The sequence below is a fragment of the Pteropus alecto genome, unplaced genomic scaffold (assembly GCF_000325575.1).
Source record: "Pteropus alecto unplaced genomic scaffold, ASM32557v1 scaffold24, whole genome shotgun sequence".
Lineage (NCBI taxonomy): Eukaryota > Metazoa > Chordata > Mammalia > Chiroptera > Pteropodidae > Pteropus > Pteropus alecto.
Genome location: NW_006439192.1, coordinates 2,711,130 through 2,733,948, shown reverse-complemented (window position 1 = coordinate 2,733,948; position 22,819 = coordinate 2,711,130). Strand labels below are relative to the sequence as shown.

The following is a 22,819-nucleotide window of genomic DNA, read 5'->3' as shown; positions in this document are numbered from 1 at the left end:
CCACAGGGGAATAAGTTGAGGTCCCTCCAGAGTTCCTCCAGTGTTGATTTGCTCAGGGCTGCAAGTCAAGACATGACTTGTCCAGATTCAAGTCAAATAGTAATCAAAAGCTTTTTGCTACGACCACATGCCTGAATCAAGTCCTTATATTGCCCTTGGACTGCAGAAGCCCATGGGTGATCAAAAAGAATAGTGAGGGGATAAAATAAAACTCTTTCTTATGGGTTTAAGGCAGGGTCAATTTCTCATTAAAACTGGGCTTGGACAATCTGATATAGCAAATCCTACTCTGAAGGTGAAACTATCCACACCTCAAGCACACAGACTCACAATAAAGCATTACTCTGTGGTTCAGACTGACCTAGATAGAAACTAGATGGAAAAAAAATGTAAAAGAGATATTGTGGATAACCCAGCCCAACACCTTCATTTTATGGAAAGGAGACTGAAACCCAGAGAGATGAAGTGAGTCATGAAGGTCCCACAGCTATTTAGTAGCAGAGACAAAACCCAACTCCAGGGTTGGACTCTGAGTCCGCTGTAGTGAAACTTAATGATTCGCCAGGATTTTGTGAGACCATAGATTCCCCCAAAAGGGTTTATATTGAGCAATAGATGCCTAGCTTTTACATATAATGGCAAAAGAAATCAAGACTTATTTACAAAACAGCAGTGCTTGATAACTCATTTCAAATCATTTAACAGTTTTCCAGCTGGTGTCTGTGAAAAGCTGTGCTACCACTTCACTGGTCCATTAGCTATTTCAGTAAATGTATCATTATTCGTCATACTTTGTAAAAATAGACTCTAAATTCAAGTTATTGCATATTTTTGTTCATTATTCAGGTCTAAGAACCCACTTAGCTACTGTAGGCATCATACACACCTTCCAAATAAAAGATCTGTTTTGGTAAATAACGTTTCAATTGGCAGCACACCACCAGCTTCTGTGTTTCCAAAGAAACCTTTAGTTTTAATGCTGTGTATTTTTAAGTTAAAGTGGTTTTCCCAAGATTTTAGGAGAAACTTTCCCATTTCTTACAGTGAAGACATGTAAATCACTTGAGGATTTTAAACACATTCTTTAAATAATTTTAAAATGCTCGCAGTTCCCGCTAGCATAGAAGTTTCCTGAAGGCAAGGACCATGCCTTCCTCATCATTGCATCAAGCATGATGTCCATAACATAATAATCACCTAATAAATATTTGCTGAATGACTAACGGATGGATAAATGAAGAGATCTTTCTTTCAGGTGACTCTGTTATAGAAAACATCTATAGGATTGAATTTCTCCATTTTCAAGTAGCAGTTTTGGAACTGGATATATAGCCATACAAAGGTTCCTGACAGATTTTATCAAGATCCTTGCTTCTTCTCCCTTACTTCAACCTCAGCCTCAACTAAAAATCCCCATTTTCTTGTGGAAACGTTCACGTAATTGCCAGTAGCAGAATCTATTTGAAAAATAGAAAGTGTAGAATGTACTACACTTTTATTTGTTTCTTTCTTTCCCATATCTCTATACACAAGTCACACCAGAGATCTTCAAGTTAAAAGCTTTTCACAACATCTCACTTGCCACAGCAACCACAATGCCTGTGGACTTCTTGAAGATGAAAGAATAACTTCTTTGACATTCCAGGACAATGTCAATTTTAGAGTCCAGGGTTCATCACAAAGCCTATTACATGGTAAGTGCTCATTAAATATTAGTCAAAATAAGAGAGTGTACAAATACAGCAGTAGGTATGTTCTACTTTAGATAAATCTAACATTTGATTTTTATACCTTAATCTCAGTTCACAGTCAATTTTATAGAGTCATATCCACTGCAGAAAATTATGTCTATCTGCAGCAGATTTAAAATAAAAGACACTTATGACTGATTTTTTGCAAGGTGTTAAAGTTATAGTTTCAAAAACAAATAAAATATTTTCCTATTTGTTAAAGGATAGGTTCGTTTTGATTTTGCAACTTTTCACAAGCATCCCTTATTTTATCAAATGAATACATGTCATTAACAAAACCCGCAGCTACTAAAGAGCCAACATGACGGATACAGGTTCTTAGAACCTTAGGAAAACACTGTGCTGAGCTCTTGCAAAATACTATCCTAGTTCTTGAGCTTAAACTAAACAATAGAGACTTTTAATCAATACCAGTATAGGGATTTAGAGCACAAGGGATAAAAGATGAATTGTTTAGCTGCTTCGCATAATATTGTCAGCTTCCTCGATATAGCCAAAATTGGCAACTAAAGAACTCTTAAGTGACTTGGGTTTGGGTGGATATGTTTTGATGTTGTTTTTGCCCTTTTCTTGGTCAACATCTCACAACCAAGAAAATTGGTTCCATGTATCAAATTTAGGACAGGTTCCAATGTATTAGCCAACTCTGAAATTAGAAATCCAAGTTGGTTTTCACTTCTCTACTTAATAGTGTCCACAATGCATAAATAAAGGCACAATGATTCCATTTTAAAAGCCAAACTCATCTTTTGCGGACTCTAGTGAGTGATAATGAAGAGTTAACCAAGCTTCTTTAGACAGTGTTCCATTTATTAACTTTATTAATAACAATAATAGGTAGAAACCTGTCTCAGGTGAAGAAAGAATTGCCCTAGACTACTGTGCATGTTCATCAACTACATTTTTTGTTGGATTTGAGAATGAATAAAAATTTAAGTTATTACTCATATTACTCATTAAATTTGTACTTTGCTTTTAGTGTTCCCAAAGCCTTACCAAGGTATCTTTGAGAATTCTAATATTCTGGCTCTTTTTCATTTTGCTAAGAGGGAAACTATACTGAACAGTATAGAGAGAAATACATGTTTCACTTGTTCGACTTCTCTCCTCCCCTTACTCTACCTCGGTTTCCTCCAGACCTTTACACGGGCCTCTGTATCAATTCTATTTGGTTTTCTGACCTCTTGAATCTCCCCATTCCAATCCTTCACACAATAATCCCCCTAAAGCACAGAAGACACCAGTCATCTCTCTGCTCAAAAAGAAATGTCAGTGGGTATCAAATAAAGTTCAGCTTTGCCTGACATGCAAGGATATTTATAATTCGGTTTAATTTATCTCCCTAACTTTATCTCACTTACACATCTAACCTCACTGAACGCGATTGCCAATTATGCTCACACTTTTCCCCATCTCTCCATGCCTGTAGTCATGCTGACCTCTTTGCTCTAAAGAACCTGGTCACCAATTTCCACATGCCCTAAAGCTAGCTCCAAGTTGGAAGTAATTTTTTCCTCTGTTTTCAATTTCCAAAGCATTGGGAGCATAAGCTCCTATTTTTTTCATATTTTGTGTTATATTTATTTCAATAAAGGCATTATCTTACTCTCCTTATCTTCTCCAGATTTTAAACCCTTTGAGATTAGAGGATGAGTCACAGACATTTCAATATTCCATATAACTTCAGAGAACATAAAAGGTATTTAGTTAAGTATGAATGAATGAATGAATGAATGAATGAATGAAAATGATCTCCTCTATATCACACTATTTTCCCACTCCAATAATATGACAAGAACATAAGCCATTTAAGTAGTTTAATTATCTAATCCAAAATGTGGGCTCTGAAGATCAGAGTGAGTCTATATGTAACAGCTGAGGTGTCAAAACACATTAAAAATAATAATGCAAAAATAACCAGGTGTAATCTAAGCTGAGTATTTTCTTCTGGCACCTCTTCCCCTACCATTCAATTTAGAATTGTGTTCTATAATTATCATAACTGCTTAAAGGTCTTATTTTCTGCTGATTCTTAACTAGATAAAATACATACAGCTTTCAGAGATTGAAAATATCAGTATATGGAATGAACTAATGCTTTTGTTTTAAGTAATTAAATGTTATAAAAATACAGCTTGCTTACAAGCTGATGGTTGCCAAAGGGGAGGGAGGTTATGGGATAGGGAAAAATACACCTTACTTGACATAGTAATTTCTTATCAAGTATCCAATGCTGGCAAATATTCAATCATCTGTTTGAGATCTATAATTCTGACTACATCATAAAAATTAGAGAATGTGGAGTGTGGTCTTTAAGTTGGTTAAAAGGAATGAGACCATTCAGATTACTGGGCATCCATTCAAGACCTTCTATCAACAATATACTTTTGGGGATACTGTAGGTGATAAAAAAAAAAAAATAAGACATGGACCCTTCCCACAAGGAACTTTGACTAGACCAAGACCAAATGCCCAGCACTGGGATTCATACTTCAGAGGAAGGTTCTGCCAGTATCTGGGTATGTAGCATGGAAAGTTAAGAGGAAATCATAGGCAGGCCCTTCCTCTACATGGAAGAAGCAGCTATCAAATGGCTCTGGAGGACCAAATGTCCACCTAATTCTTTGAATTCACATCCAATTTTTTTCTCACCTTCTTCTCTTTACTTATATCCCCACTGCTACTACCTTTTTTAGTTCAAGTAGGCAAAATTTCTCACTGGATTAAATTAATAGCTTTCCAATAAATCACCCTACCTCACATCTGTTTCTCTTCTAATCCAGTGTCCATAATTCTGTCTGTAGAGACATCTTTCAAAAACAAAAATATCAGTATGTAATTATCCTGCCAAAAATCTGTAAATCACTCCCTATAAGTGGATGTATTCATCTCCCACCATGATCTGACTCTTTATTGCTCTAGTTACTCCCATTTATCTCAACCCTGTCATTAAGCTCCAGCTACACCGCACAGCTCTTCAAAGGGCCCTGCTGTCCCTTGCCCCCACACCTTTTCATAGGCTCTGTCTTCAGCCTGTAACTTTATCCTACTCGGCTATCTGATCTGGATTATCTTCTAGTTGTCCTTCAAGGCTCGCCTGGCTCTTCTGATTTTAGATGTGGAGTTCCACATCTCCACTTCCACTGTCACCTGAGCTGTCTGGCTCTTTTATTTGCTCAGTTAGACAAGGCTCAGTCAATGGCCAGAATCCTCTGTTCTCAAATGCAGACTTCAGTGGATACTTGTAAGGTTTGTTTTCCCATGAACAAACTGCCCCTAACTGCCTGAATGCATCTAAGGCATTTTCTTTACACACCCCTGCTCTTCTGCACGAGCAAACATGCTGTTCCTGAGCTTGGTTTCCGCCTCAACTCAATGACTGTCGAGAAATTCTGTTCTCCAACTCACCCACCCACCCTCATTGCCAACACTGTTAAAGAGACCTAGGTCAGTTGTTCCTGACCTTCAATACTAAAGTAACTCCAGAGTTTTGTTTTGTTTTGGCTCTGAAAACCATGATGAATGATGGACCTCTTACCAGAAAATTTTGCTACCCTAAAAATCTGCTAGTAGTTTGAGAAATGTAGCCTTGAACAAAGGAAGTAGGCAATAGATGCCTTCATAGAAATGGCAGGAGCAGGTCTCTTTCTTGGACAGAGGGAAGAGCAGGTGACCTAAGATGGAAATAAACCAAGCTCTTTAATAGAAAAAATGTGGAACATTTGGATTCACAAGTAATATGAGATGTAAACACCTATGTGCACTTAGAATAAATCAAAATTCCTTATAATAACCTATTAGGATGTACACAATGTGACCTTATATAATCCCAGTATTACTTTTCACCCCCTCATTAGCTTCAAGCACTCTGCCCGCCACTAGGCCTCAAATGTGCCAAGTTCCTCATAAAGGGCCTTTTGTACTTGATAGTAGCTCTGCTTGGAATGAGCAGGTGCTTCTTGCCTGGATCCTTCCTACCCTTCAGGTCACAGTTCAAAACATCAGCTTCTCTGAAAGGCTGTGATGGACCATCCCATTTAAAGGAACCTACCTCACATCTCATTATTATCATATCACTCCACTTCTTTTCTGTTAGCATTTGCCACAGGTTTAAAACATTTTGCTTGTTTATCTTCTATCTCCTCAAGGCAGGAACCTTCACCTCTTATTCACTGTAGTATGCCCAGTAGAAGTTCAGTATTAGCGGAATGAATAAAAAAATGAATGAATAGATGAGTGACAGAGGAAATAAAAAATAACATATAATAAGCTTTTTGTTTCTAAAAATTTGACCTTAGGTCAGATGATCAGAACTTCTGCTTCTATCATCTCACATGGAGATTCAGAAATCACAATCAAGCCGTTAACACCAATTAATTTGGTTCTAAAACCTTTAAAATACCTCAAGCATATTGAGGTGGCCAAGTACAAAATGACTATGGTTGTTGGATGAAGAAAGGATTGTTTAAAACTCATGTGGTGATTCTCAAGCAACCTTCAGATGGGAAAGTAAGTCCCATCTCTGCCAACCCAAGGCACGACATCAGGCCAAGACCTGGTCTTGGGCACAGGACCTCAAAGAAACTATATTTTTGTGTGCTTGGTTCTTTTAGAATAAGCATAAATTTGTTAAGATTTTTTTTTTTAATGCGATCTTTAACTTGGGTTATCACATATGTTAATTCTTTCTGTGACTGAGATGCTTTTCACTCCAAAGTCTACAAAGGGTATAATAGCATAGTGTTTGCCACACAGGTTAGTTGTCCACCTGCATTCTGACCGATCGTAGTAGTTTTTAAATGTCCTCATATTCTCTATAATCTTGTCTTCAAAGGCAGAGTTTAATTCCTTACCACTCCCTTAATACAGACTGGTATTGACTTCTAGCTAATAGAATATGATGGAAGTGATGCTGGTGACCTTCAAGCATCATAAAAAGGATAGCTTCTACCTGATGCTTTCTTGGATGGCTTGCTCTGTGAGAAGCCAGCCACCACAACTCAAGCACATTCAAAACCCCTGGGAGAGGCCTATAAGGAGAAAAACAGGCCTCCTGCCAACAGACAGTCTTGTGAGCGAGCCACATTTTCTTCTTTTTTTTTTTTTTCTTGGCTTTTTCATTTTACATATCACTCTCTTCTTTGTGTATAGTTATACACAAAGAAAAGATTTTAACAAACACACACATATAGGCACACGGCCACCACCATATCAAGATACAGACAAGTTTTATTACCCTTCGAATTCACTTTTATTGCCCCATTGTAGTCAGCCCCTTTCCCCCAACCCCAACGCTGGCAACCATTAATCTGTTTTCTAGAATGGAATGAACCACTTTTAAATAGAACTGTGGCCCAAGCTGATACTTGGCTATAAGATGTTATAAGAAACCTCAAGCCAGAATCACTCTGCCAAGCCACTCCCAAATTCCTCCCATGGAACCCGAGGGAGATAAAAAAAAAAAAAGTCTATTATTGTTTTAAGCCACTAAGTTTTGAGGTAATTGTTATACAGCAACAGTTGCACTGGTTGCCTTTGAAAATTGTTCACTTTTTACCTAGAGTGCCTTTTCTTTCATTGGTCTTAGAGTAGATCCAGGGCCCAAGTCCCCCTTCAGGTAATTTAGGTAACTGAAGTAACAGGAGTGTTCTTGGATGATATGACTAAGCTATCTACTTCCTGAGATGTGGGCATAAGGCAAACTAAGATTAAATGGAACAAAACATAAGGCAGCCAATCCACAGTCACCTGAAAGTTCACAGCAGAGATAATTCAAAACATAAAAATCTTTCACTCCAGTGTTCTGCTTCTTTTGAAGAAAGGCTGCTCATTCTGACTCACATATAACTTTTCATGATTTGAAGTCCTAGATAAGTATCCCCTAGAAACTAATTCCCATTCCTGATAATAAAGGTAGACATTGTATTATAGAGGAGTAATAAGTACTAGTGGCCTCTCTAAAAGTATGTCTTTTCTGCGCATAACTTCGCTTCTCAGTTGCAGGCCATATGAATAGAGAATATGATTTCTTTGCATTTCTGTTTTCACCCCAACTGAGATGGAATCATGAGTGTGAAAAAATTCTTTTATTAAAAGTATATAATGTACTTTGGAAAGAATTTACTCCCAGAAAACTGAGAGTTAACTGCCCATTCTATACTACTCACTATAAAAGCAAGTTTTATACTGAAATATATAAGCTCCCAAACTCAACTGTTTTAAAACAAAAATGTTAATTATCAGAGTTCCAGTTAGCCAATAATGAGTCATTGAAAACTGGTACATCTGCACCTGGGAATCCTGGATCTAACCATAACTTAGGAGGAGACAGTCACGTCATTTTTCTGGGCTTCAGAATCCTGCTCTGTAAAAAGACGAGGCATAAATCCAACGATGTTTGATGTTCTTTCCCGCACTATAAATTTATGATGCTCAGAATCATCATGACATTTTCAAATGACCTCTTTTGCCTGTGTCTTTAGATGAGAATTACAGCAGAATAGTCTAGTTTCCTCTGAAATAATAAAATGACTGTGCATTTTCCAATCCTAAAACTTTTAAAAGAATAAATGATAAAGGTCTGCAAAATGAATATTCTATTTCCACCTAGCTATAATTTCGTAATTTACACTGTCACTGTTTCTGAATAAGAAATTGCCTTATATTTATGTTTAATGCTGACAAGAGGAATTTAAACTATAAAGCAAACCTCTAAAGTACTTTCTGACCATTGAATTTATAATTCCATAATTCAATAACTTCCTTTGTTTTCTACATTGGCTTCCATATTCAGATAGAGGTGACTGTTTTTCTCATTAAATTTCAACTTGGATGTAGAGACAAATATCATCTGTTTTCTGGGATGAATAACACTAAAGTTATGCATATTAATAACTATTTAAGCCAATCTCATTTAAAATTCTTTGTTATTCTGTAAGAATAATTTCCTTTTAAAAAATTTGATCTGCCACTTGAAGCAAAGGAAGGCAAGAATGTTAACACAGTTCTATAGTTTCCAATGGCTAAATAGTATAATACCAAAAAAATATAAAAGGTGCAAAATTTTTGTGCTATTAAATTATATACAAATAATAGATAGAAAATTGTGTGTAAGTTACATGACTCAAGGTCAACATACAAAACTCAATTGTATTTTCTATATATCAATAACAAATATATATAAATGAAATTTTGAAAAAATATAACATACTAGTGTTAAAGGACATGAAATACTTGTGGGTAAGTTTTACAAATAGGTTTACAATTTTACAATGAAAACTGCAGAACATTGCTGATAGAATTTAAAGGAACATAAATAAATAGAGAGATACAGAATGTTCATGGATTGGAAGACTCATTATTATGAAGAATTTAAGTAAATTCTCCCCAAACTGATCTATAGATTGAATTCAATCCTGTTCAATATTCCCATAAGTTTTCTATGTAGAGATTGGTAAGCTAAATATAAAATTCATATAGAAATGCAAAGAGCTTAGAACAATCTTTAGAAAGAAGGAAAAATCTGGAAAAATTGCACTACTTGATATCAAGACTTCTGTAATGTTAAAAAAAATCAATACAATGTAGTACTGGCATAAAGATAGACAAAGAAATCAATGGAACACAATAGACTATATAGAAATAGACTCACACACAATCAATAGATTTTAAATAAAGGTGCCAAGGCAATTTAATGAGGAAAAAAATATTTTCAACAAATATGCTGTAACAACTGGGTAAACATATAAAAACAAAATGAGTTTCAACACCTACCTTACATGATATACAAAAATTAATTTGTGATCATCATAATCTTAGATGTAAAAGCTAAAATAATAAAACTTATAGAAGAGAACATACAAAAATGTCTTTGATCATGGGTTTAGACAGAGATTTTTCAGATGGAACACAAAAAAACAATAATAAAAGAAAAAAAGAGATAAATTAGACTTCTATAATTTATATGTCTGCTTACCAGACATTTTTTAAGAAAATGAAGAGCAAAGTAACAGAATAGGAGAAAAATATTCAGAATTCATGCAATTGACAAAGGATTTGTATCGATAATATGTGAAAACCTACCTACTACTCAATAGTAAAAGAGGCAAATAACCCAATTTTCCAAAATATAGACAAAAGACATGAACAAATACTTTTCAAAGGAAGATATACAAATGACCAATAAGCACATTTTAAAAAGCACTTGACATGTTAGTAAACATGGAAACTCAAACTAAAGCCTACTCTCTTGCACTCATGAAATACTCTCCTACACTCACTAGAGTGGTTAAAATTTAAAGACTGACAAAAACAAATGTTGGTGAAAATACGAAATTCATATACAGTAATTTTCTTTGATGTTCAGGGGATATGTTTCAAGACCCCCAGTGGATGCCTGAAACCACGGATAGTACCAAACTCTATATATGCTATGATTTTTCCTATACATTAATTTATAAATTAGGCACAGTAACAGATTAACAATAATAACTAATAATAAAATAGCACAATTATAATGATATACTGTAATAAAAGTTATGTGGATGGCTTTGGGGCAATTATTAAGTAAAATAAGGACTGTGATACCCCAGCAGTCAATCTCCTAACCGAGATGGCTACTAAGTGACTGAGAGGGCTGGGGAGCATATACAGTGTGGAGATGCTGGACAAGGGGTGATTCACGTCCCAGGCCGGATGGAGGGGTCCGGCCTGAGATTTCATTACATTACTCAAGATAGAGCACAATTTAAAATGTATGAATTGTTTATTTCTGGAATTATCCATTTAATATTTTTGGGCCACGGTTAACTGCACGTAACTGAAACCAGGGAAAGCAAAACTACAGAAAAACATTTTGGCAGTTTCTTATATAGTTAAAAATACACCTAATTTATGATCCTCTAATTCTACTCCTAGGAATTTACCAAGAGAGGTAAAATATGTCGACAAAAGAAATAAATAAAAAATGTTCATGAAAGCTTTATTCTAAACAGCATCCAAAAAATTAAGAGAATAGATAGACAAATTGTGGGATTTTGATAGAATATTACTCTGTAATAAAGAGCAAAAGTTATTCTGCATTACATGCAATAAATGGATATATTTTTAAAACAATACACTATGTAAGAGACTCTAGATGCACACAAAAAATATACACTTTCTATTTCCATTTATATAAGGTTTTAGAAAAGGCATAACTAATCTATAGTGAAAAAACTAATCTATAGTGAAGAAAAAATGCTTCCCTGGAATGGGAGATTAGGTTTGCCTGGGAAGGGGCAGATGAGAATTTTTTCAGGATGGAGAAATTATGTATCTGAATAGGGGTATGGATTATACAGGTGTTTGCATTGTTGAAACTCATTAAACTATAACACTTAATATCTCCACATTTTATGGTATGTAAAATACACAGTTTTTTAAAAATTTGAAGAAAAATTCATAAATAATTTCCTGTAAAAATTATTCAATCGAAATCTTTTCAGAAAAGAAAATGATTGACAGTAAGAATGTAGAATTTTAGGTGATTTTTAAATTGTGCTTTCTCTGTTTATTCATTCATTCAGTAATTATTAAGTACCTACTATGTGATTGTCACTGTTCTAAGTGTTTTGAACATGCCAGTGAGCAAAACAGACAGAGATGCTGCTTTCAAGTTGCTAACAATCTATAGAGGGGAGTAAGAAGAAAGACAGATAATCAGGAAAATATTATAAATAAGTAAATGATGTAGTGTTTAAAAAACCAAGAAATGCTACAAAAGAAAGCCTGTGACACTGCCATATTATGCCCCAGCTGCTTGACACCAGTTTTTAAAAAGTTATGGATATGTCTTTATTAACTGATTAGCATTTTGCCCTTATTAATTGCTCAATCATGCATTAGAAGCATTCCAGAAATAGGGGAGCATGTGTGTGTGTGTGTGTAAATGTGCTGGGTTATCATCATTGCTTTATTCCTTAAGCTTTTGTGATAATTAATGCCTGAATAAATATCAAGATGTCACCTGGAGTAGGTGAAAAGGTTGGTTTCAAGGATATTGTGTTCAACGCTAATTGCATTTCATGTGTTACCGAGTCAGAGTGACACTGAGTTATCAAGTCAAAAGCAGCCCTTTTTGTCTTCTGTGTGAAAGACAAGCAGATCAAATGTTACAGAATTCAGATGCCCAAGTCATTAAGATGTGGTTGTACATAAAAGATGGAACACTGATAATTCAAAATAGACAAGAAGAATGTGCCTTAGGAATAATTCTTCTATAAGTCGTAATATCTGGCACAAAATATAAATAAAGCCCTATTTTTCTCCTTCTGTGCCCTGACATAAAGGAGTTACTGAGCCCACTTGTTATCTGCCACTAACAGTGAGTCATACCTAGGCCTTTAGCTATGGAGAGACTACCTGTACTTTTTCTACAAGACATAGACTGAGAACATAAGAAATCCCCCAACAAAAAGCGATAATAACAACGATTCAAAAGTTTCTGCAATGAGATTATTCAAAACACAAAAATATTAAGATCCAAGTTGTCTTTCTATAGTTAGAAAACATAGACGAAAATAAAGTGTTTTTAATGTTTGCTCTTATTTGTAGTTTTTAATCATGTATCTTGGAAAAATCACTCTAATCAAGTTCCAATCTTACATATATATTACCTTCAATCTTACATATATATTACATCAGAGGATTCCTCCCTTGTGTTTATTTGCCAGCAACAGCTTCAATTTTCCTGTCTCTTTATATATATATATATATATAACTCTGTTCACATGGGACGCCTTCTCACCTGCTGAAATGCTGCCTGCATTTCTAGTTTCAACTCAAGTTCCTTTCCTTGGCGAATTCCTCCCCAGCCAACATAATCAGAAGTGACTAGTCCCTCCTCTCAGCTCACACAGCATGAACCTCTGTCCCACTTATTTGGTCTAGAATTGTACCAGGTTATTTCCTGACTACAATTATCCCCCTTAGAGCTTCACAGCCTGGTTAGTGTAATATGAATTGTAGGCTCTATATGCAGAACCCACTTTAAATCAAAGATGCATTTGCAAAATTGATTTGTAAATTTTGTCATTACAGATACTGATGACTCCTTGGTCAGCCCATAAAAGCTTATCTAACTCATACACTATCTGACATATAGTATCAATAGTACCCTTCATCAAATTATTTTTCTGAGAAAATGCATTTTTATGTGATTTTCTACACTGCCAACATCAAGTTAATCAAAAATTTTTAGTTGACCAAAAGATGCTTAAATGATTATTAATGGTAAAATGTTCTCTAAATTCCCACAGCCATTGGTATATGGCTTCCTGAGAAATCCACAGGACTGATCCTCACCCTGTGATTTCCAGGTTTCTGCTCAGCAGTGTCTGTTAAACCTTACATGAACTTTGAAGGCTGCATGTTTTCCATCACTCAAGAAAATACGTCAAAATGGGGTATGGGGAGTGGTGCACAGTACCATCGTGCCTCAATTTCCGGGATATTTCTCTTAAAGGGGCTTGGGCATGCTTTAATCCCTTAAACAGAATCAGTGCGTTGCTTATTTGGGCTGAATTCATAAAAGCACAAAAATGTAAAATAAGACAATGCTATTTGGTCTTTTCAGCATTGTCTTTCATACTGCTTGTGTACAAAAGCATTTATTAGATAAGGTGTTTAAAGATAACGTGGAAGAAAAAATTCTGGTTCATGGATGGGTGGTTTTGACCTGAAAAACAGTCAATAAAAATATAGAAATAACAAACACTTTGAAACAAAGGAAATTATAAAAATTAAGCTAGTTTTGTGCTCATTTCCTTTTTCTTCTGTTCCTTTTGGATGAGCTTAGATGATTGATAAGAATAATCATGCAATTTATGACAATACAAGCCTTTCTCTGAAAGCCCTGTTCTGGGGCAGAAGTCAGAAGAGTTTCTCTTACCTCTTAGTTCCCCCATATCCAGAGTTGTCCCAAGTTGTTCTAATAAAGCAACTCTTGCTGCATTCTTTTTGTGTTTCTTGCCATCATAATGTTGCTGGGCCATCAGAGGATTATTAAACCAGGCTGCACAGAGCCCACAGTATCTATCTGAATCTCTTCTTTGATAGGGGGATGCGACCACTGGAGCAGCGTCCACCCTTGGAGGCTTAAGTGAGCTCAGGGGGGTGGCTGTGAAGGCAAACAACCAGAGAGAACCACAAACCAGGTTAGTACACTTGTCCTCAATCTCCGAAGGTGGAAGAATCTTATGTACATTCTAGAGCTCAGAAATCCAAGAGTTTATTGAGAGCAGCAAAATAATCATTGCTAGCCTTTATTTTTGAAGTTGGGATGTGACTAAAAATTTCTAATTTATTGAGAGCAGTTTTCACTTTGTTATGCTTAAATCTTATAGTTCAGGAAACCATCCTTTATAAAGAAAGATTTTTTAAAAAATAAACTTTTGGAGAAAAAGAGTAGTCTATTAATCATATTGAAGCCACAATGTAAACTAAACATTGAACAATAGTGACTCGAAAGACTCGGAATGAATAAATAAGACATTTGTGTGCCATAAATAGAAATCACCAGTAAATAAAGGATTCACCCAAGTGATAGAAGCAGATCATTCAGTGACGTGGATTGTACCAATTGACAAAATCATGCTAATTTTATTGTCTATTACTTCTGTTTATTGTGATAGGTTATTTTCAAACTATATCTGCTAAAATTGATGTTGAAAGTACAATTTTATAAAAAGACCAAAAGACAAACACTATAGAGCAGATGTTGCTTCTCTAAACAGAAAAAGGCATATATCACTATTTTGAGATTGCACAGTCCCAGCTATTAAATTAACACATTCCATTGTGAGCTCACATTTATTTTTGGTCCAGAAAAAAGAACCTAGCCTGAAGTTTACTAACAGAAAGTAAAAAATAACTTTTTTGCATTACAACATACAAATTGCTCACATTCTTATAACAAGTGTGACTCGGATTATAGTCCTGTTTCCCACATAATGGACTTCAGAGATGTCAAATGATTTACTGAAAGTGAAATATCTAATTATGGTAAAGGCAGGACTCCAAACCAAAACCTTACTTTCCAAGGCCAATGTACCTTTTGATACCCCTAAGGACTCTTTTCATACTTTTTAATAAACAATTTTTTCCCCAGACCTGTCATCATTGTATTTTATATAGGACTTAATTTAATTTGGGGAGAAAAAAAATTTGAGTCAAATATTTTGGAGAAGAACAGGAAATTTAAATTTTCACATAGCCTGTTAGTCATAATGCCATACAGCAGTATCTTTTGTTTTTTCTTTGCCCCTGTGAATTGGAAAACCATGAAAATTAGGATCATTCCAAGGAAAAGCTGAGATGTTGAACAAATTAGGGAACCACTTAATCAATTCCCTAAGCTTTCAAATAACTTGTGTGTGGACTTTTATTTTTCAGAATAAAAATGCTAAATGCCATTTTAATTCAAGAAATGTCTGTAATGTAACAATACCTTGAGAAAGTCTTTTCCTCTCGATCCAGAGATTTCATCAGATAGGAAAGTTTTAGTTAGCATAGATGAAAATTAATGGCATTATTTCTATAGGGACTTAGAGAAATAATACATCTCTTAAAAGCCTCATTGCCAGATTTAGTCATAAATCACTATGTGAAAATAAAGCTCAAATGTGGGCTGTATCATCCTCGCAGCCACCCAGTATTATTCTGCTGTGACTTAGACATGCTAATAAAAAGTTACAAATATGCAGTTGACCTGCATGTGAAAGGAGTTCTATCCACTTTTCTGAAGGAAATTGGATCTTGCTTCCAAAGTTTCTTCATCGTTATCAATTTCTGAGGATTTACAGCCACCTATTGTTTCCGATGGCAATGGAAAACATATCAAATCTTTGCCATCTGAATGAACGTTGATTCTTAAAGCAAAATTTACTTTTCTCTTAACCGAGTCCTAAAAAATATATATCACAGTCAGATTTATCAATTGATCCTTTATACACCATATCCTGGCAGGGGTGATGCACAATAGAATATTCATCAATTAAGATAGTAATCTTATTTTGCACATAAAAAAGTAGTTTGATGCTGCGTCTGTATTGTAGTTTCTCCTTTTTAATAATGCTGCTCTCCTCTGTACAGCTCGAAAGTTTAATTTTTCTTATGCTTCTGTTTCCAACCGTCTTCACCAATCTCAACTCAGTTTATAGTCCGCCTAAAGGCAAACTAAGGCAGTAGCATGAGGGGAGTGGAAAAAGTTTAGAATCAAAGTCAGAAATCAAGATTTGGTTGAACTCCACACCACTGAGTTGTGTAACCTTTGGCAAATCTCTAATTTCTCTGGTTTCCACATGGTTAAAATTCAAGGTTATCATCTATTTAAAACAGGTAGTGTGGGGATGGAACACATTGTAGAAGCCCTCTCTTTTATGGCTTTTACTAGATGGCAAATAGTGAAGTTATATAGGAGGGGAGCAGTTTCCAAGTTATTTTGCTAAATATGTACATGTATTTGGATCATACTTCTTTGGCAAAAGTGTGTTCTTCTAATAAAATGAATACAAAGTAGGATAAAGATTACCCTTTTGTGTAAAACATCTTTTTAACAAAACACTTTCATTGATATATAGTTAATTTTTAATTTCATGCTGTATATTTTTACTCTAATTGTAAATATATTTAGCAAAATATAATTAGCAAAATATTTACTTCACTTTCCTTATACAGAACTAAAACCAGGAGTGAATTCATCAAAACCAGTAGTTTCCAAGCTTTAATGAACATTAGACTTACCGAGAGCTTAAAAGTCTCCAAGTCTAGTTTGTTCTCAGACTAATTACATTAGAACCAGGATGCTTTTAACACCTTCTTGCTACCACCGTCCTCACCCATGTTTCTAAGGCACAGATGATGTTGTGAAATACTGACCTAAATCTTGCCAGATTTCGTTTGAAAATGACTATAAAATAAAGTCTTCTTGGATCCTCACACAAAAAAGTCACATATTACATCCAACAGAAATGGAGTAAAAATTTTTGTAGGTAATAACTAAAATGTCACATTTTTATCCATGAGACAGAAAGGAATAATAATTACTTGGTATTTTCTTAAAACCCCAATCAGTTTTCTCATTTCTCCAAGATATAAAAGGTTGTCCAAAATAGTGGCTGATGTAATACATTAATATGATAAAAGTTAGATAGCAAATCTGATCATTTTCCACAGGCAGAAACCCAAATACACATTGAGCTGTCGAGCTGTTGTACCACCTACTTCTGACGGGTGCCATCACCAGCCTAGTCTGCTGCTCTGTGCTGTCCTTCTCCACATGGCTAAACACCTGTCCTGCAGGATGCTCCTCGATCCCATCTGGTCTGTGAGGCCTTGACAACTGCCTTATAATCTTGTGTGTGTGTGTGTGTGTGTGTGTGTGTGTGTGTGTGTGTGTGTGAGAGACAATGGAAATTAAATTGTAATATTTATACTTTGATAACTTGCTATTTTTATGTTTGCTGTCTTCTCTAGTACAAGTCCTTAACCCCTTATTTTAATTCATAAAAAAGCAAAAATCTCTGAAATTAAAATTTCTTTATGATTTATTTCACATCAAAACCTGACCTGAATTTACTCAAGGCTAATTATAATATATATAATATAACATACATATATTATATATAGTAAACACACATACACATTGCAGCAGAATCATTAATATCTCTGATCATGGAGTGCTGTCTCAGATCTATAGAAACAACATATGGTACATGTACCTCATTATATACCAAAAATCTTAAAATTTCTGATTTTCAAAATTCAGCCATAGATATTTTGAACAAAAGATCACAGATCTGCAGTCAGTTCAGAGTAACTAAAATAAACACATTATTCTAATGCTTGAGACAGTTGAACAAGTCATTCCCCAAAACTTGATTTCTAAGAATCACCTGACACTGGAATAATTTGCACTATCATTTTAATGCCTTGCATAATGTTCATAAAGGATCCAGTTATCAACTGCTATTTGTAGTTGTCTTTAGCAATCTAAAACAATTTGTGTCTCTGTCCTATATTTGTTTCTTTCTGGAAGAATAACCAGTTGATCTAAGGACAAAAATATTTCCAGAGTATCCTCAGAAAACTTCCTCATTCTGTAATATAACACTGTGTACAATCAAACTCTCCATGATGCCAGCACCTTGAATGATGGCAGACACACAGTGTATACATCCCACGCCTTTTGCTGAATGTATGAATGAACGAATGTTCTTCACATGAGAAGTGAATAAAGTATACTAGTAACCAGAATTTTCTTATTTCTTCTAAATTGTGTCATTTAGGTTTGAGCAGTTAGGTACTATACTGCTAGTCAATGTAAATACTAGCAAATGAATGACAAGATTATGAGGGTGAGTGAAGGCTAAATCGTGGAAGGGCAACGTGTCAAAGTGTAAACATACAATCCAATCTCCCTCCTCCTTTTAGATTCAGCTGGATATTTTGAATGTCAGTATCATTTCAAACTTTTGTCGATTTGCTGGAGTGACCTATTTCTATACATTTCAGAGAGTGCACGTATGCACATTATTCTGGAAATTTTACTTTCGAACAGGAAGCCTTCTACTCTAATTTGTTTATCTGGTATTTAAACCCTTACCCCAAGCTTCTGAACTGGTACCAGTTTGCCAGGAACTGAGAGAGGTCCCAGGACATAGATCTTTCAAGAATTAAAACAGAAGAAGTCCTGGACAAACTGGAATGAGTTGGTCATGCTAGTTTCTGAGGTCAGTCCTGATTTAACATCACAATGGAGAAACAGAATTCATAAAAAGTTTGGAAATAATTGGTCAGGAACCTAGAGCAGGTGCACTTTCAACCGCAGAGACAGGATCTACCAATAGGTCTTAAAGCTTTACTTGTCAGATCACCAAGTAGGTGTCCTTAGTCAGAGAATCCCTGTCTGCCTTCTGGACCACAGCCACAGGGTGTCCTTCAACCCCGAGGACTGGAACTTGGGACTTTCATTCTCATTCTCTCTCTCATTCTTTCATTCTCTCTCTCTCTCTCTCTCTCTCTCTCTCTCTCTCTCTCACACACACACACACACACACACACAAACACACACACACTTTCTAGACTTTAGGATAAATTAGTTCATTCTCACAAAAGATTTGAGGGGCTTTTGAGATAGTTTAGGGAGATAAATCAATTAGTGTTGGGCTCCTAATTAATAAGCAGCAAAGGAAATAGCCAAGACCAGATCTTCTGACTCAAAGACCAGCACCATATTTCAATGGCAACTAATTTTTAATGATGTCAGGGAGCAATAGGCCCAATAAACATATAGATTAAATATAAGTCAGAACACATTTCCTAGGCTTCGACACTCATTCTCAGTGGGGGTTATTTGTAAATATGCATTGCCTCTAAAACAGTTTTTCTAATTTCCAGTCCCTCTGATAGACTGCCTTTCTATTTTCTTTTTTTTACCTACCCTAAATCATATTAATGACAGTAGAAATTCTTCAGCAAGTATCAATTTTTTGGCAAATGCTGTTGACAGTTAAATTTGACTGGACCATTCACTGCTGGTCTGAGGAGACAGTTGTCAGTATAGATTGACAGCTCAGTCTCTAAACACTCCAGGCTCTTCTGCAGGTAAATTCCTCAGCTTAGTGCAAACTGTGCAGTTGGGGCTCAAAACATAGATTTTCTTTGTATCTCTGGCAGAGGATAGTGCCACCTGTGTAGATGGTAGATACTCAACAAACATGTGATGAGTAAGTGAAGAAAAATACTAGTGAATTTCAGATACTGTCAATTCAGGAGATTTTCATGTTTTAATAATAAACATATGAAAGCTAAATTTTAAATCTTTAATGATCTCATTAAACTTACTTTAAAGGATTAAAAACTAATCAGATGTTGATAAATGAGGCTAGATCAAACAAATTGTGGATATATATACTCTGAAATACCAGGTGGTAATCAAAAATATGTTTTAGAAAAATGTTCGGGACATTTTTAGAATGTAAACTAAAAGATAATGGTTTATATGTAGGGTATAAACCAAATTACTTATTATTAAATTATACACACATGTGAAACTATATATAAAGACTATAGATAAAGCTATAAATAAAAATATTAGCAATGGTTATTTCTAAGTTGTGGATTCTGGGTAATTTGCTTTATACTCATGGATATATACCTTGACGTAGAAGAAAAACATTTTTATTTTACCACTCATATATAGGCCACATTTCGTGCTAATTTGTTTCAGTGCAAAGTCTAGAAAACACTGCCTATGAGACTTGTGGTGCCACATCCAGATCTTAAATAAAATCTCAGAAGATTTTATTTGCAGTGAGTTGTTTATTAATTTATAATTGATTTGGGGTGGAAAATGCATTGGGAGAAAGCTGGCTCAGTCAGAATATGATATAAAAGATCCTATCATATCTCTTATTTCTCCAAAAGACACAGGGAAAAGCTGTTTTTCCACCGCATGGTAGATCTTAAAACGGCTCTAATTATTAAGATAAAATGAAATATTTCTTTTCCTTCTTATATGATATGTTTGGAAGTGACTTCTGCTATCCAAGGTTACAAGATAGAAAAAAAAAATGTGCTATTTCTTCTATGCCATGAAGGAAATTAAATAACTATAAAATATCCCATGTTCAAAAAATGTGCCATTAAACACTTCCTGAGAATAAACAAAGATGAGGATGACCTAACAAAAGCATCGTTCCAACTCAATTTTGTTATCAACTAAGTATAATCAGTCCATTAATGGAAATTGCTTCCTCGCTCACGCTAAATTCATATATCATCAGTCTTCATTAATACAATATTCGTAGATCATTGATTTTCATTAATATAGAAGAATTTTCTCTAGTCTCAGTCACTGATTAGATTCTAAATATCTTAAATATGTCTGTTTTCTGCAGAATCCTAATCTTTAGAAACAAGCCATTAATTAGGCCTTTAGAGGTGCTAACAGTCCTTTTCTAACCTTCTCACGTTGTTTGACAAAAAACCCCAAAGCTATGCTGCTCTACATTCTTCTATTCACTGAAAACAGGAGGACAGAATGTAAGTTTCACAAGGACGAGGATCTTTATCTGTTTTGTGTCCCAGGTGCCCAGGACCGGATCTGGCCCACAGCATGTGTTAAACGTTTTTAAAATGAGAAGAACAGTTGATTCTCCAGAAATGTATCTGTGGAACAGAGGGAATCATGTTTACTTTAAGACATTCTGCTAATATGATGTGATAGCATCCTCTCTGTCTCTTAAAAACAGCTATTGCATTGTGGGTATACAGGCATACCTCATTTTATTGCACTTTGTTTTATGGCACCTCACAAATGTTGTGTTTTTTACAAATAGAAAGCAAAGACCCTTCACCAGCAAAAGATTGCTTTATTGTGGCTGTCTGGAACCAAACCCACAATATCTCTCAGCTTTGTCTGTAATGCATTCATGGCATTTGGTCTTCAAACAGTACTCAGTTAGGGTGCTTTACTCCTTCTGCATTCAGTGTTAAAATCTTCGGTACTGGCCATAGTTCCAAAACTCTGCACAGAAGCACCGTGGGATAATGCAATGATCATACAGGAGAGCCATAGATATTTTAAAATTCTGAGGAAAGCATTGCTACATCTGTCGTACACTATGGAAACAACTAGCTCAAGGTAGTCACAGTTTCAACAGTGGAGGTTACAGTCATTTCAATAAGTTCATATTCTTGTGAAGCTGGATTTTGGATGCTACCATGTACCTACAAATCCACCCAGCCAATCAATGAGAAACAAGGAATGAAAGTGACAGTATCCCATCTAATTCTAAGATTTGAGAAATTATGCAGTACCCAACAGGCGAATGCATCCATTAGTAAGTGTGGTTACTTAAGGAAGAAATACAAATATTAAGTTTTCTTTTAAAATTGTATTGTTTTTCAGATGGTTGCTAAATTATTAGTACATAAATACTTATTAAGTTGTCTGGACAGTAAGAGTTATAACATCATCCTACTGTAGGATGCTTGAGTAAGACTCGATGACCTGCTAATTGAGTATGGCTAGAAATGCCTTTTCTCATAAGCTTCAGACAAGAGGCAGGAGTCCCCCTGACAGGGACTCACTGACTCACTGCCACCCCTACTCCCGCCCCAGCAGGTGCCATCCTTAGACTAGTGAGCTGGAGGCCATCACCCAGATCACAAGCAGTATTGTGCAGGGGGTGGTGAGCTGAAACCTGGGATCTGATAGTAGCTTTTGTTCTTTTCATTCTGCCACTATTCCCTGGCTTCATCTAATCCATACTCCATGCTCAGGGGTGGGAATGATTTACTTATCTAGTAACAACAGCTATTCAACTAGAGAGCCAGCTTCCCGGACCATTTCTTACAGCCTATGAATATTTATGGAGGATTCAAAGACAAGAAGAGTGATCAGTGCCAGAAGCCCAGGGGAAGATGAAATGCAGGCTGAGTTTAGAGGGAGACAGAAAGAAAAGGTGGCCTCTTAGCCAGAGCTGGGAGGAAGCTGAAAATTTAGAAGCAGTTTTAGAGAAGTTAGTACTGATATCATTCACTGAGTAGAATGTGTGCATCTACACTTCTCTTCTTCACTCTCGGCCAGCGTGCCTCCCCCAAAAAGGGATCTCCTAATGTATCTGTTCAACCTCAGTTGTGAGTTACCGGAACCAAATATCCCTAAAGCTAACATCGGCCTTAATAATCCACAGTTTGCAAGTTATGAAAATTGCCTCTACTTTGTACTTAAATCTATGAATATTAACTATGCATATAGTTTGCATGTAGCTGTTTGGATTTAATCTAGAAATAAAGTACTTTATATTAACTGTCACTTAGAAATTGCTAAATCTGAAGGCTTGATGCTATCCTCAGTTAGCTCTATAAAACCTCAAAGCAACTCTAGAACTTCTTGCGGCCAGATTTGAGCTGCTTTGTTCCATCATGTGAGGTGCCTCCCAACACCTGGATCAAGAGAATCCAGAGTATCAAATGCTAAAGCAAGAAGGTTTTCCAGTCCTTAGTAGTTTAAAGACCATTTC

At 35.5% G+C, this 22,819-nt stretch overlaps 1 protein-coding gene across 1 annotated transcript in view; it reads right to left on the bottom strand.

Moving 5' to 3' along the window:
- Positions 1–22,819, bottom strand: part of ZMAT4 (zinc finger matrin-type 4) — a 264,020-nt gene that overhangs the window by 47,666 nt on the left and 193,535 nt on the right. Inside the window, exon 5 of the mRNA XM_006916459.2 lies at positions 13,681–13,908. Coding sequence (XP_006916521.2) covers positions 13,681–13,908 — 228 coding nt within the window. The remainder of the gene's footprint in view (positions 1–13,680; positions 13,909–22,819) is intronic.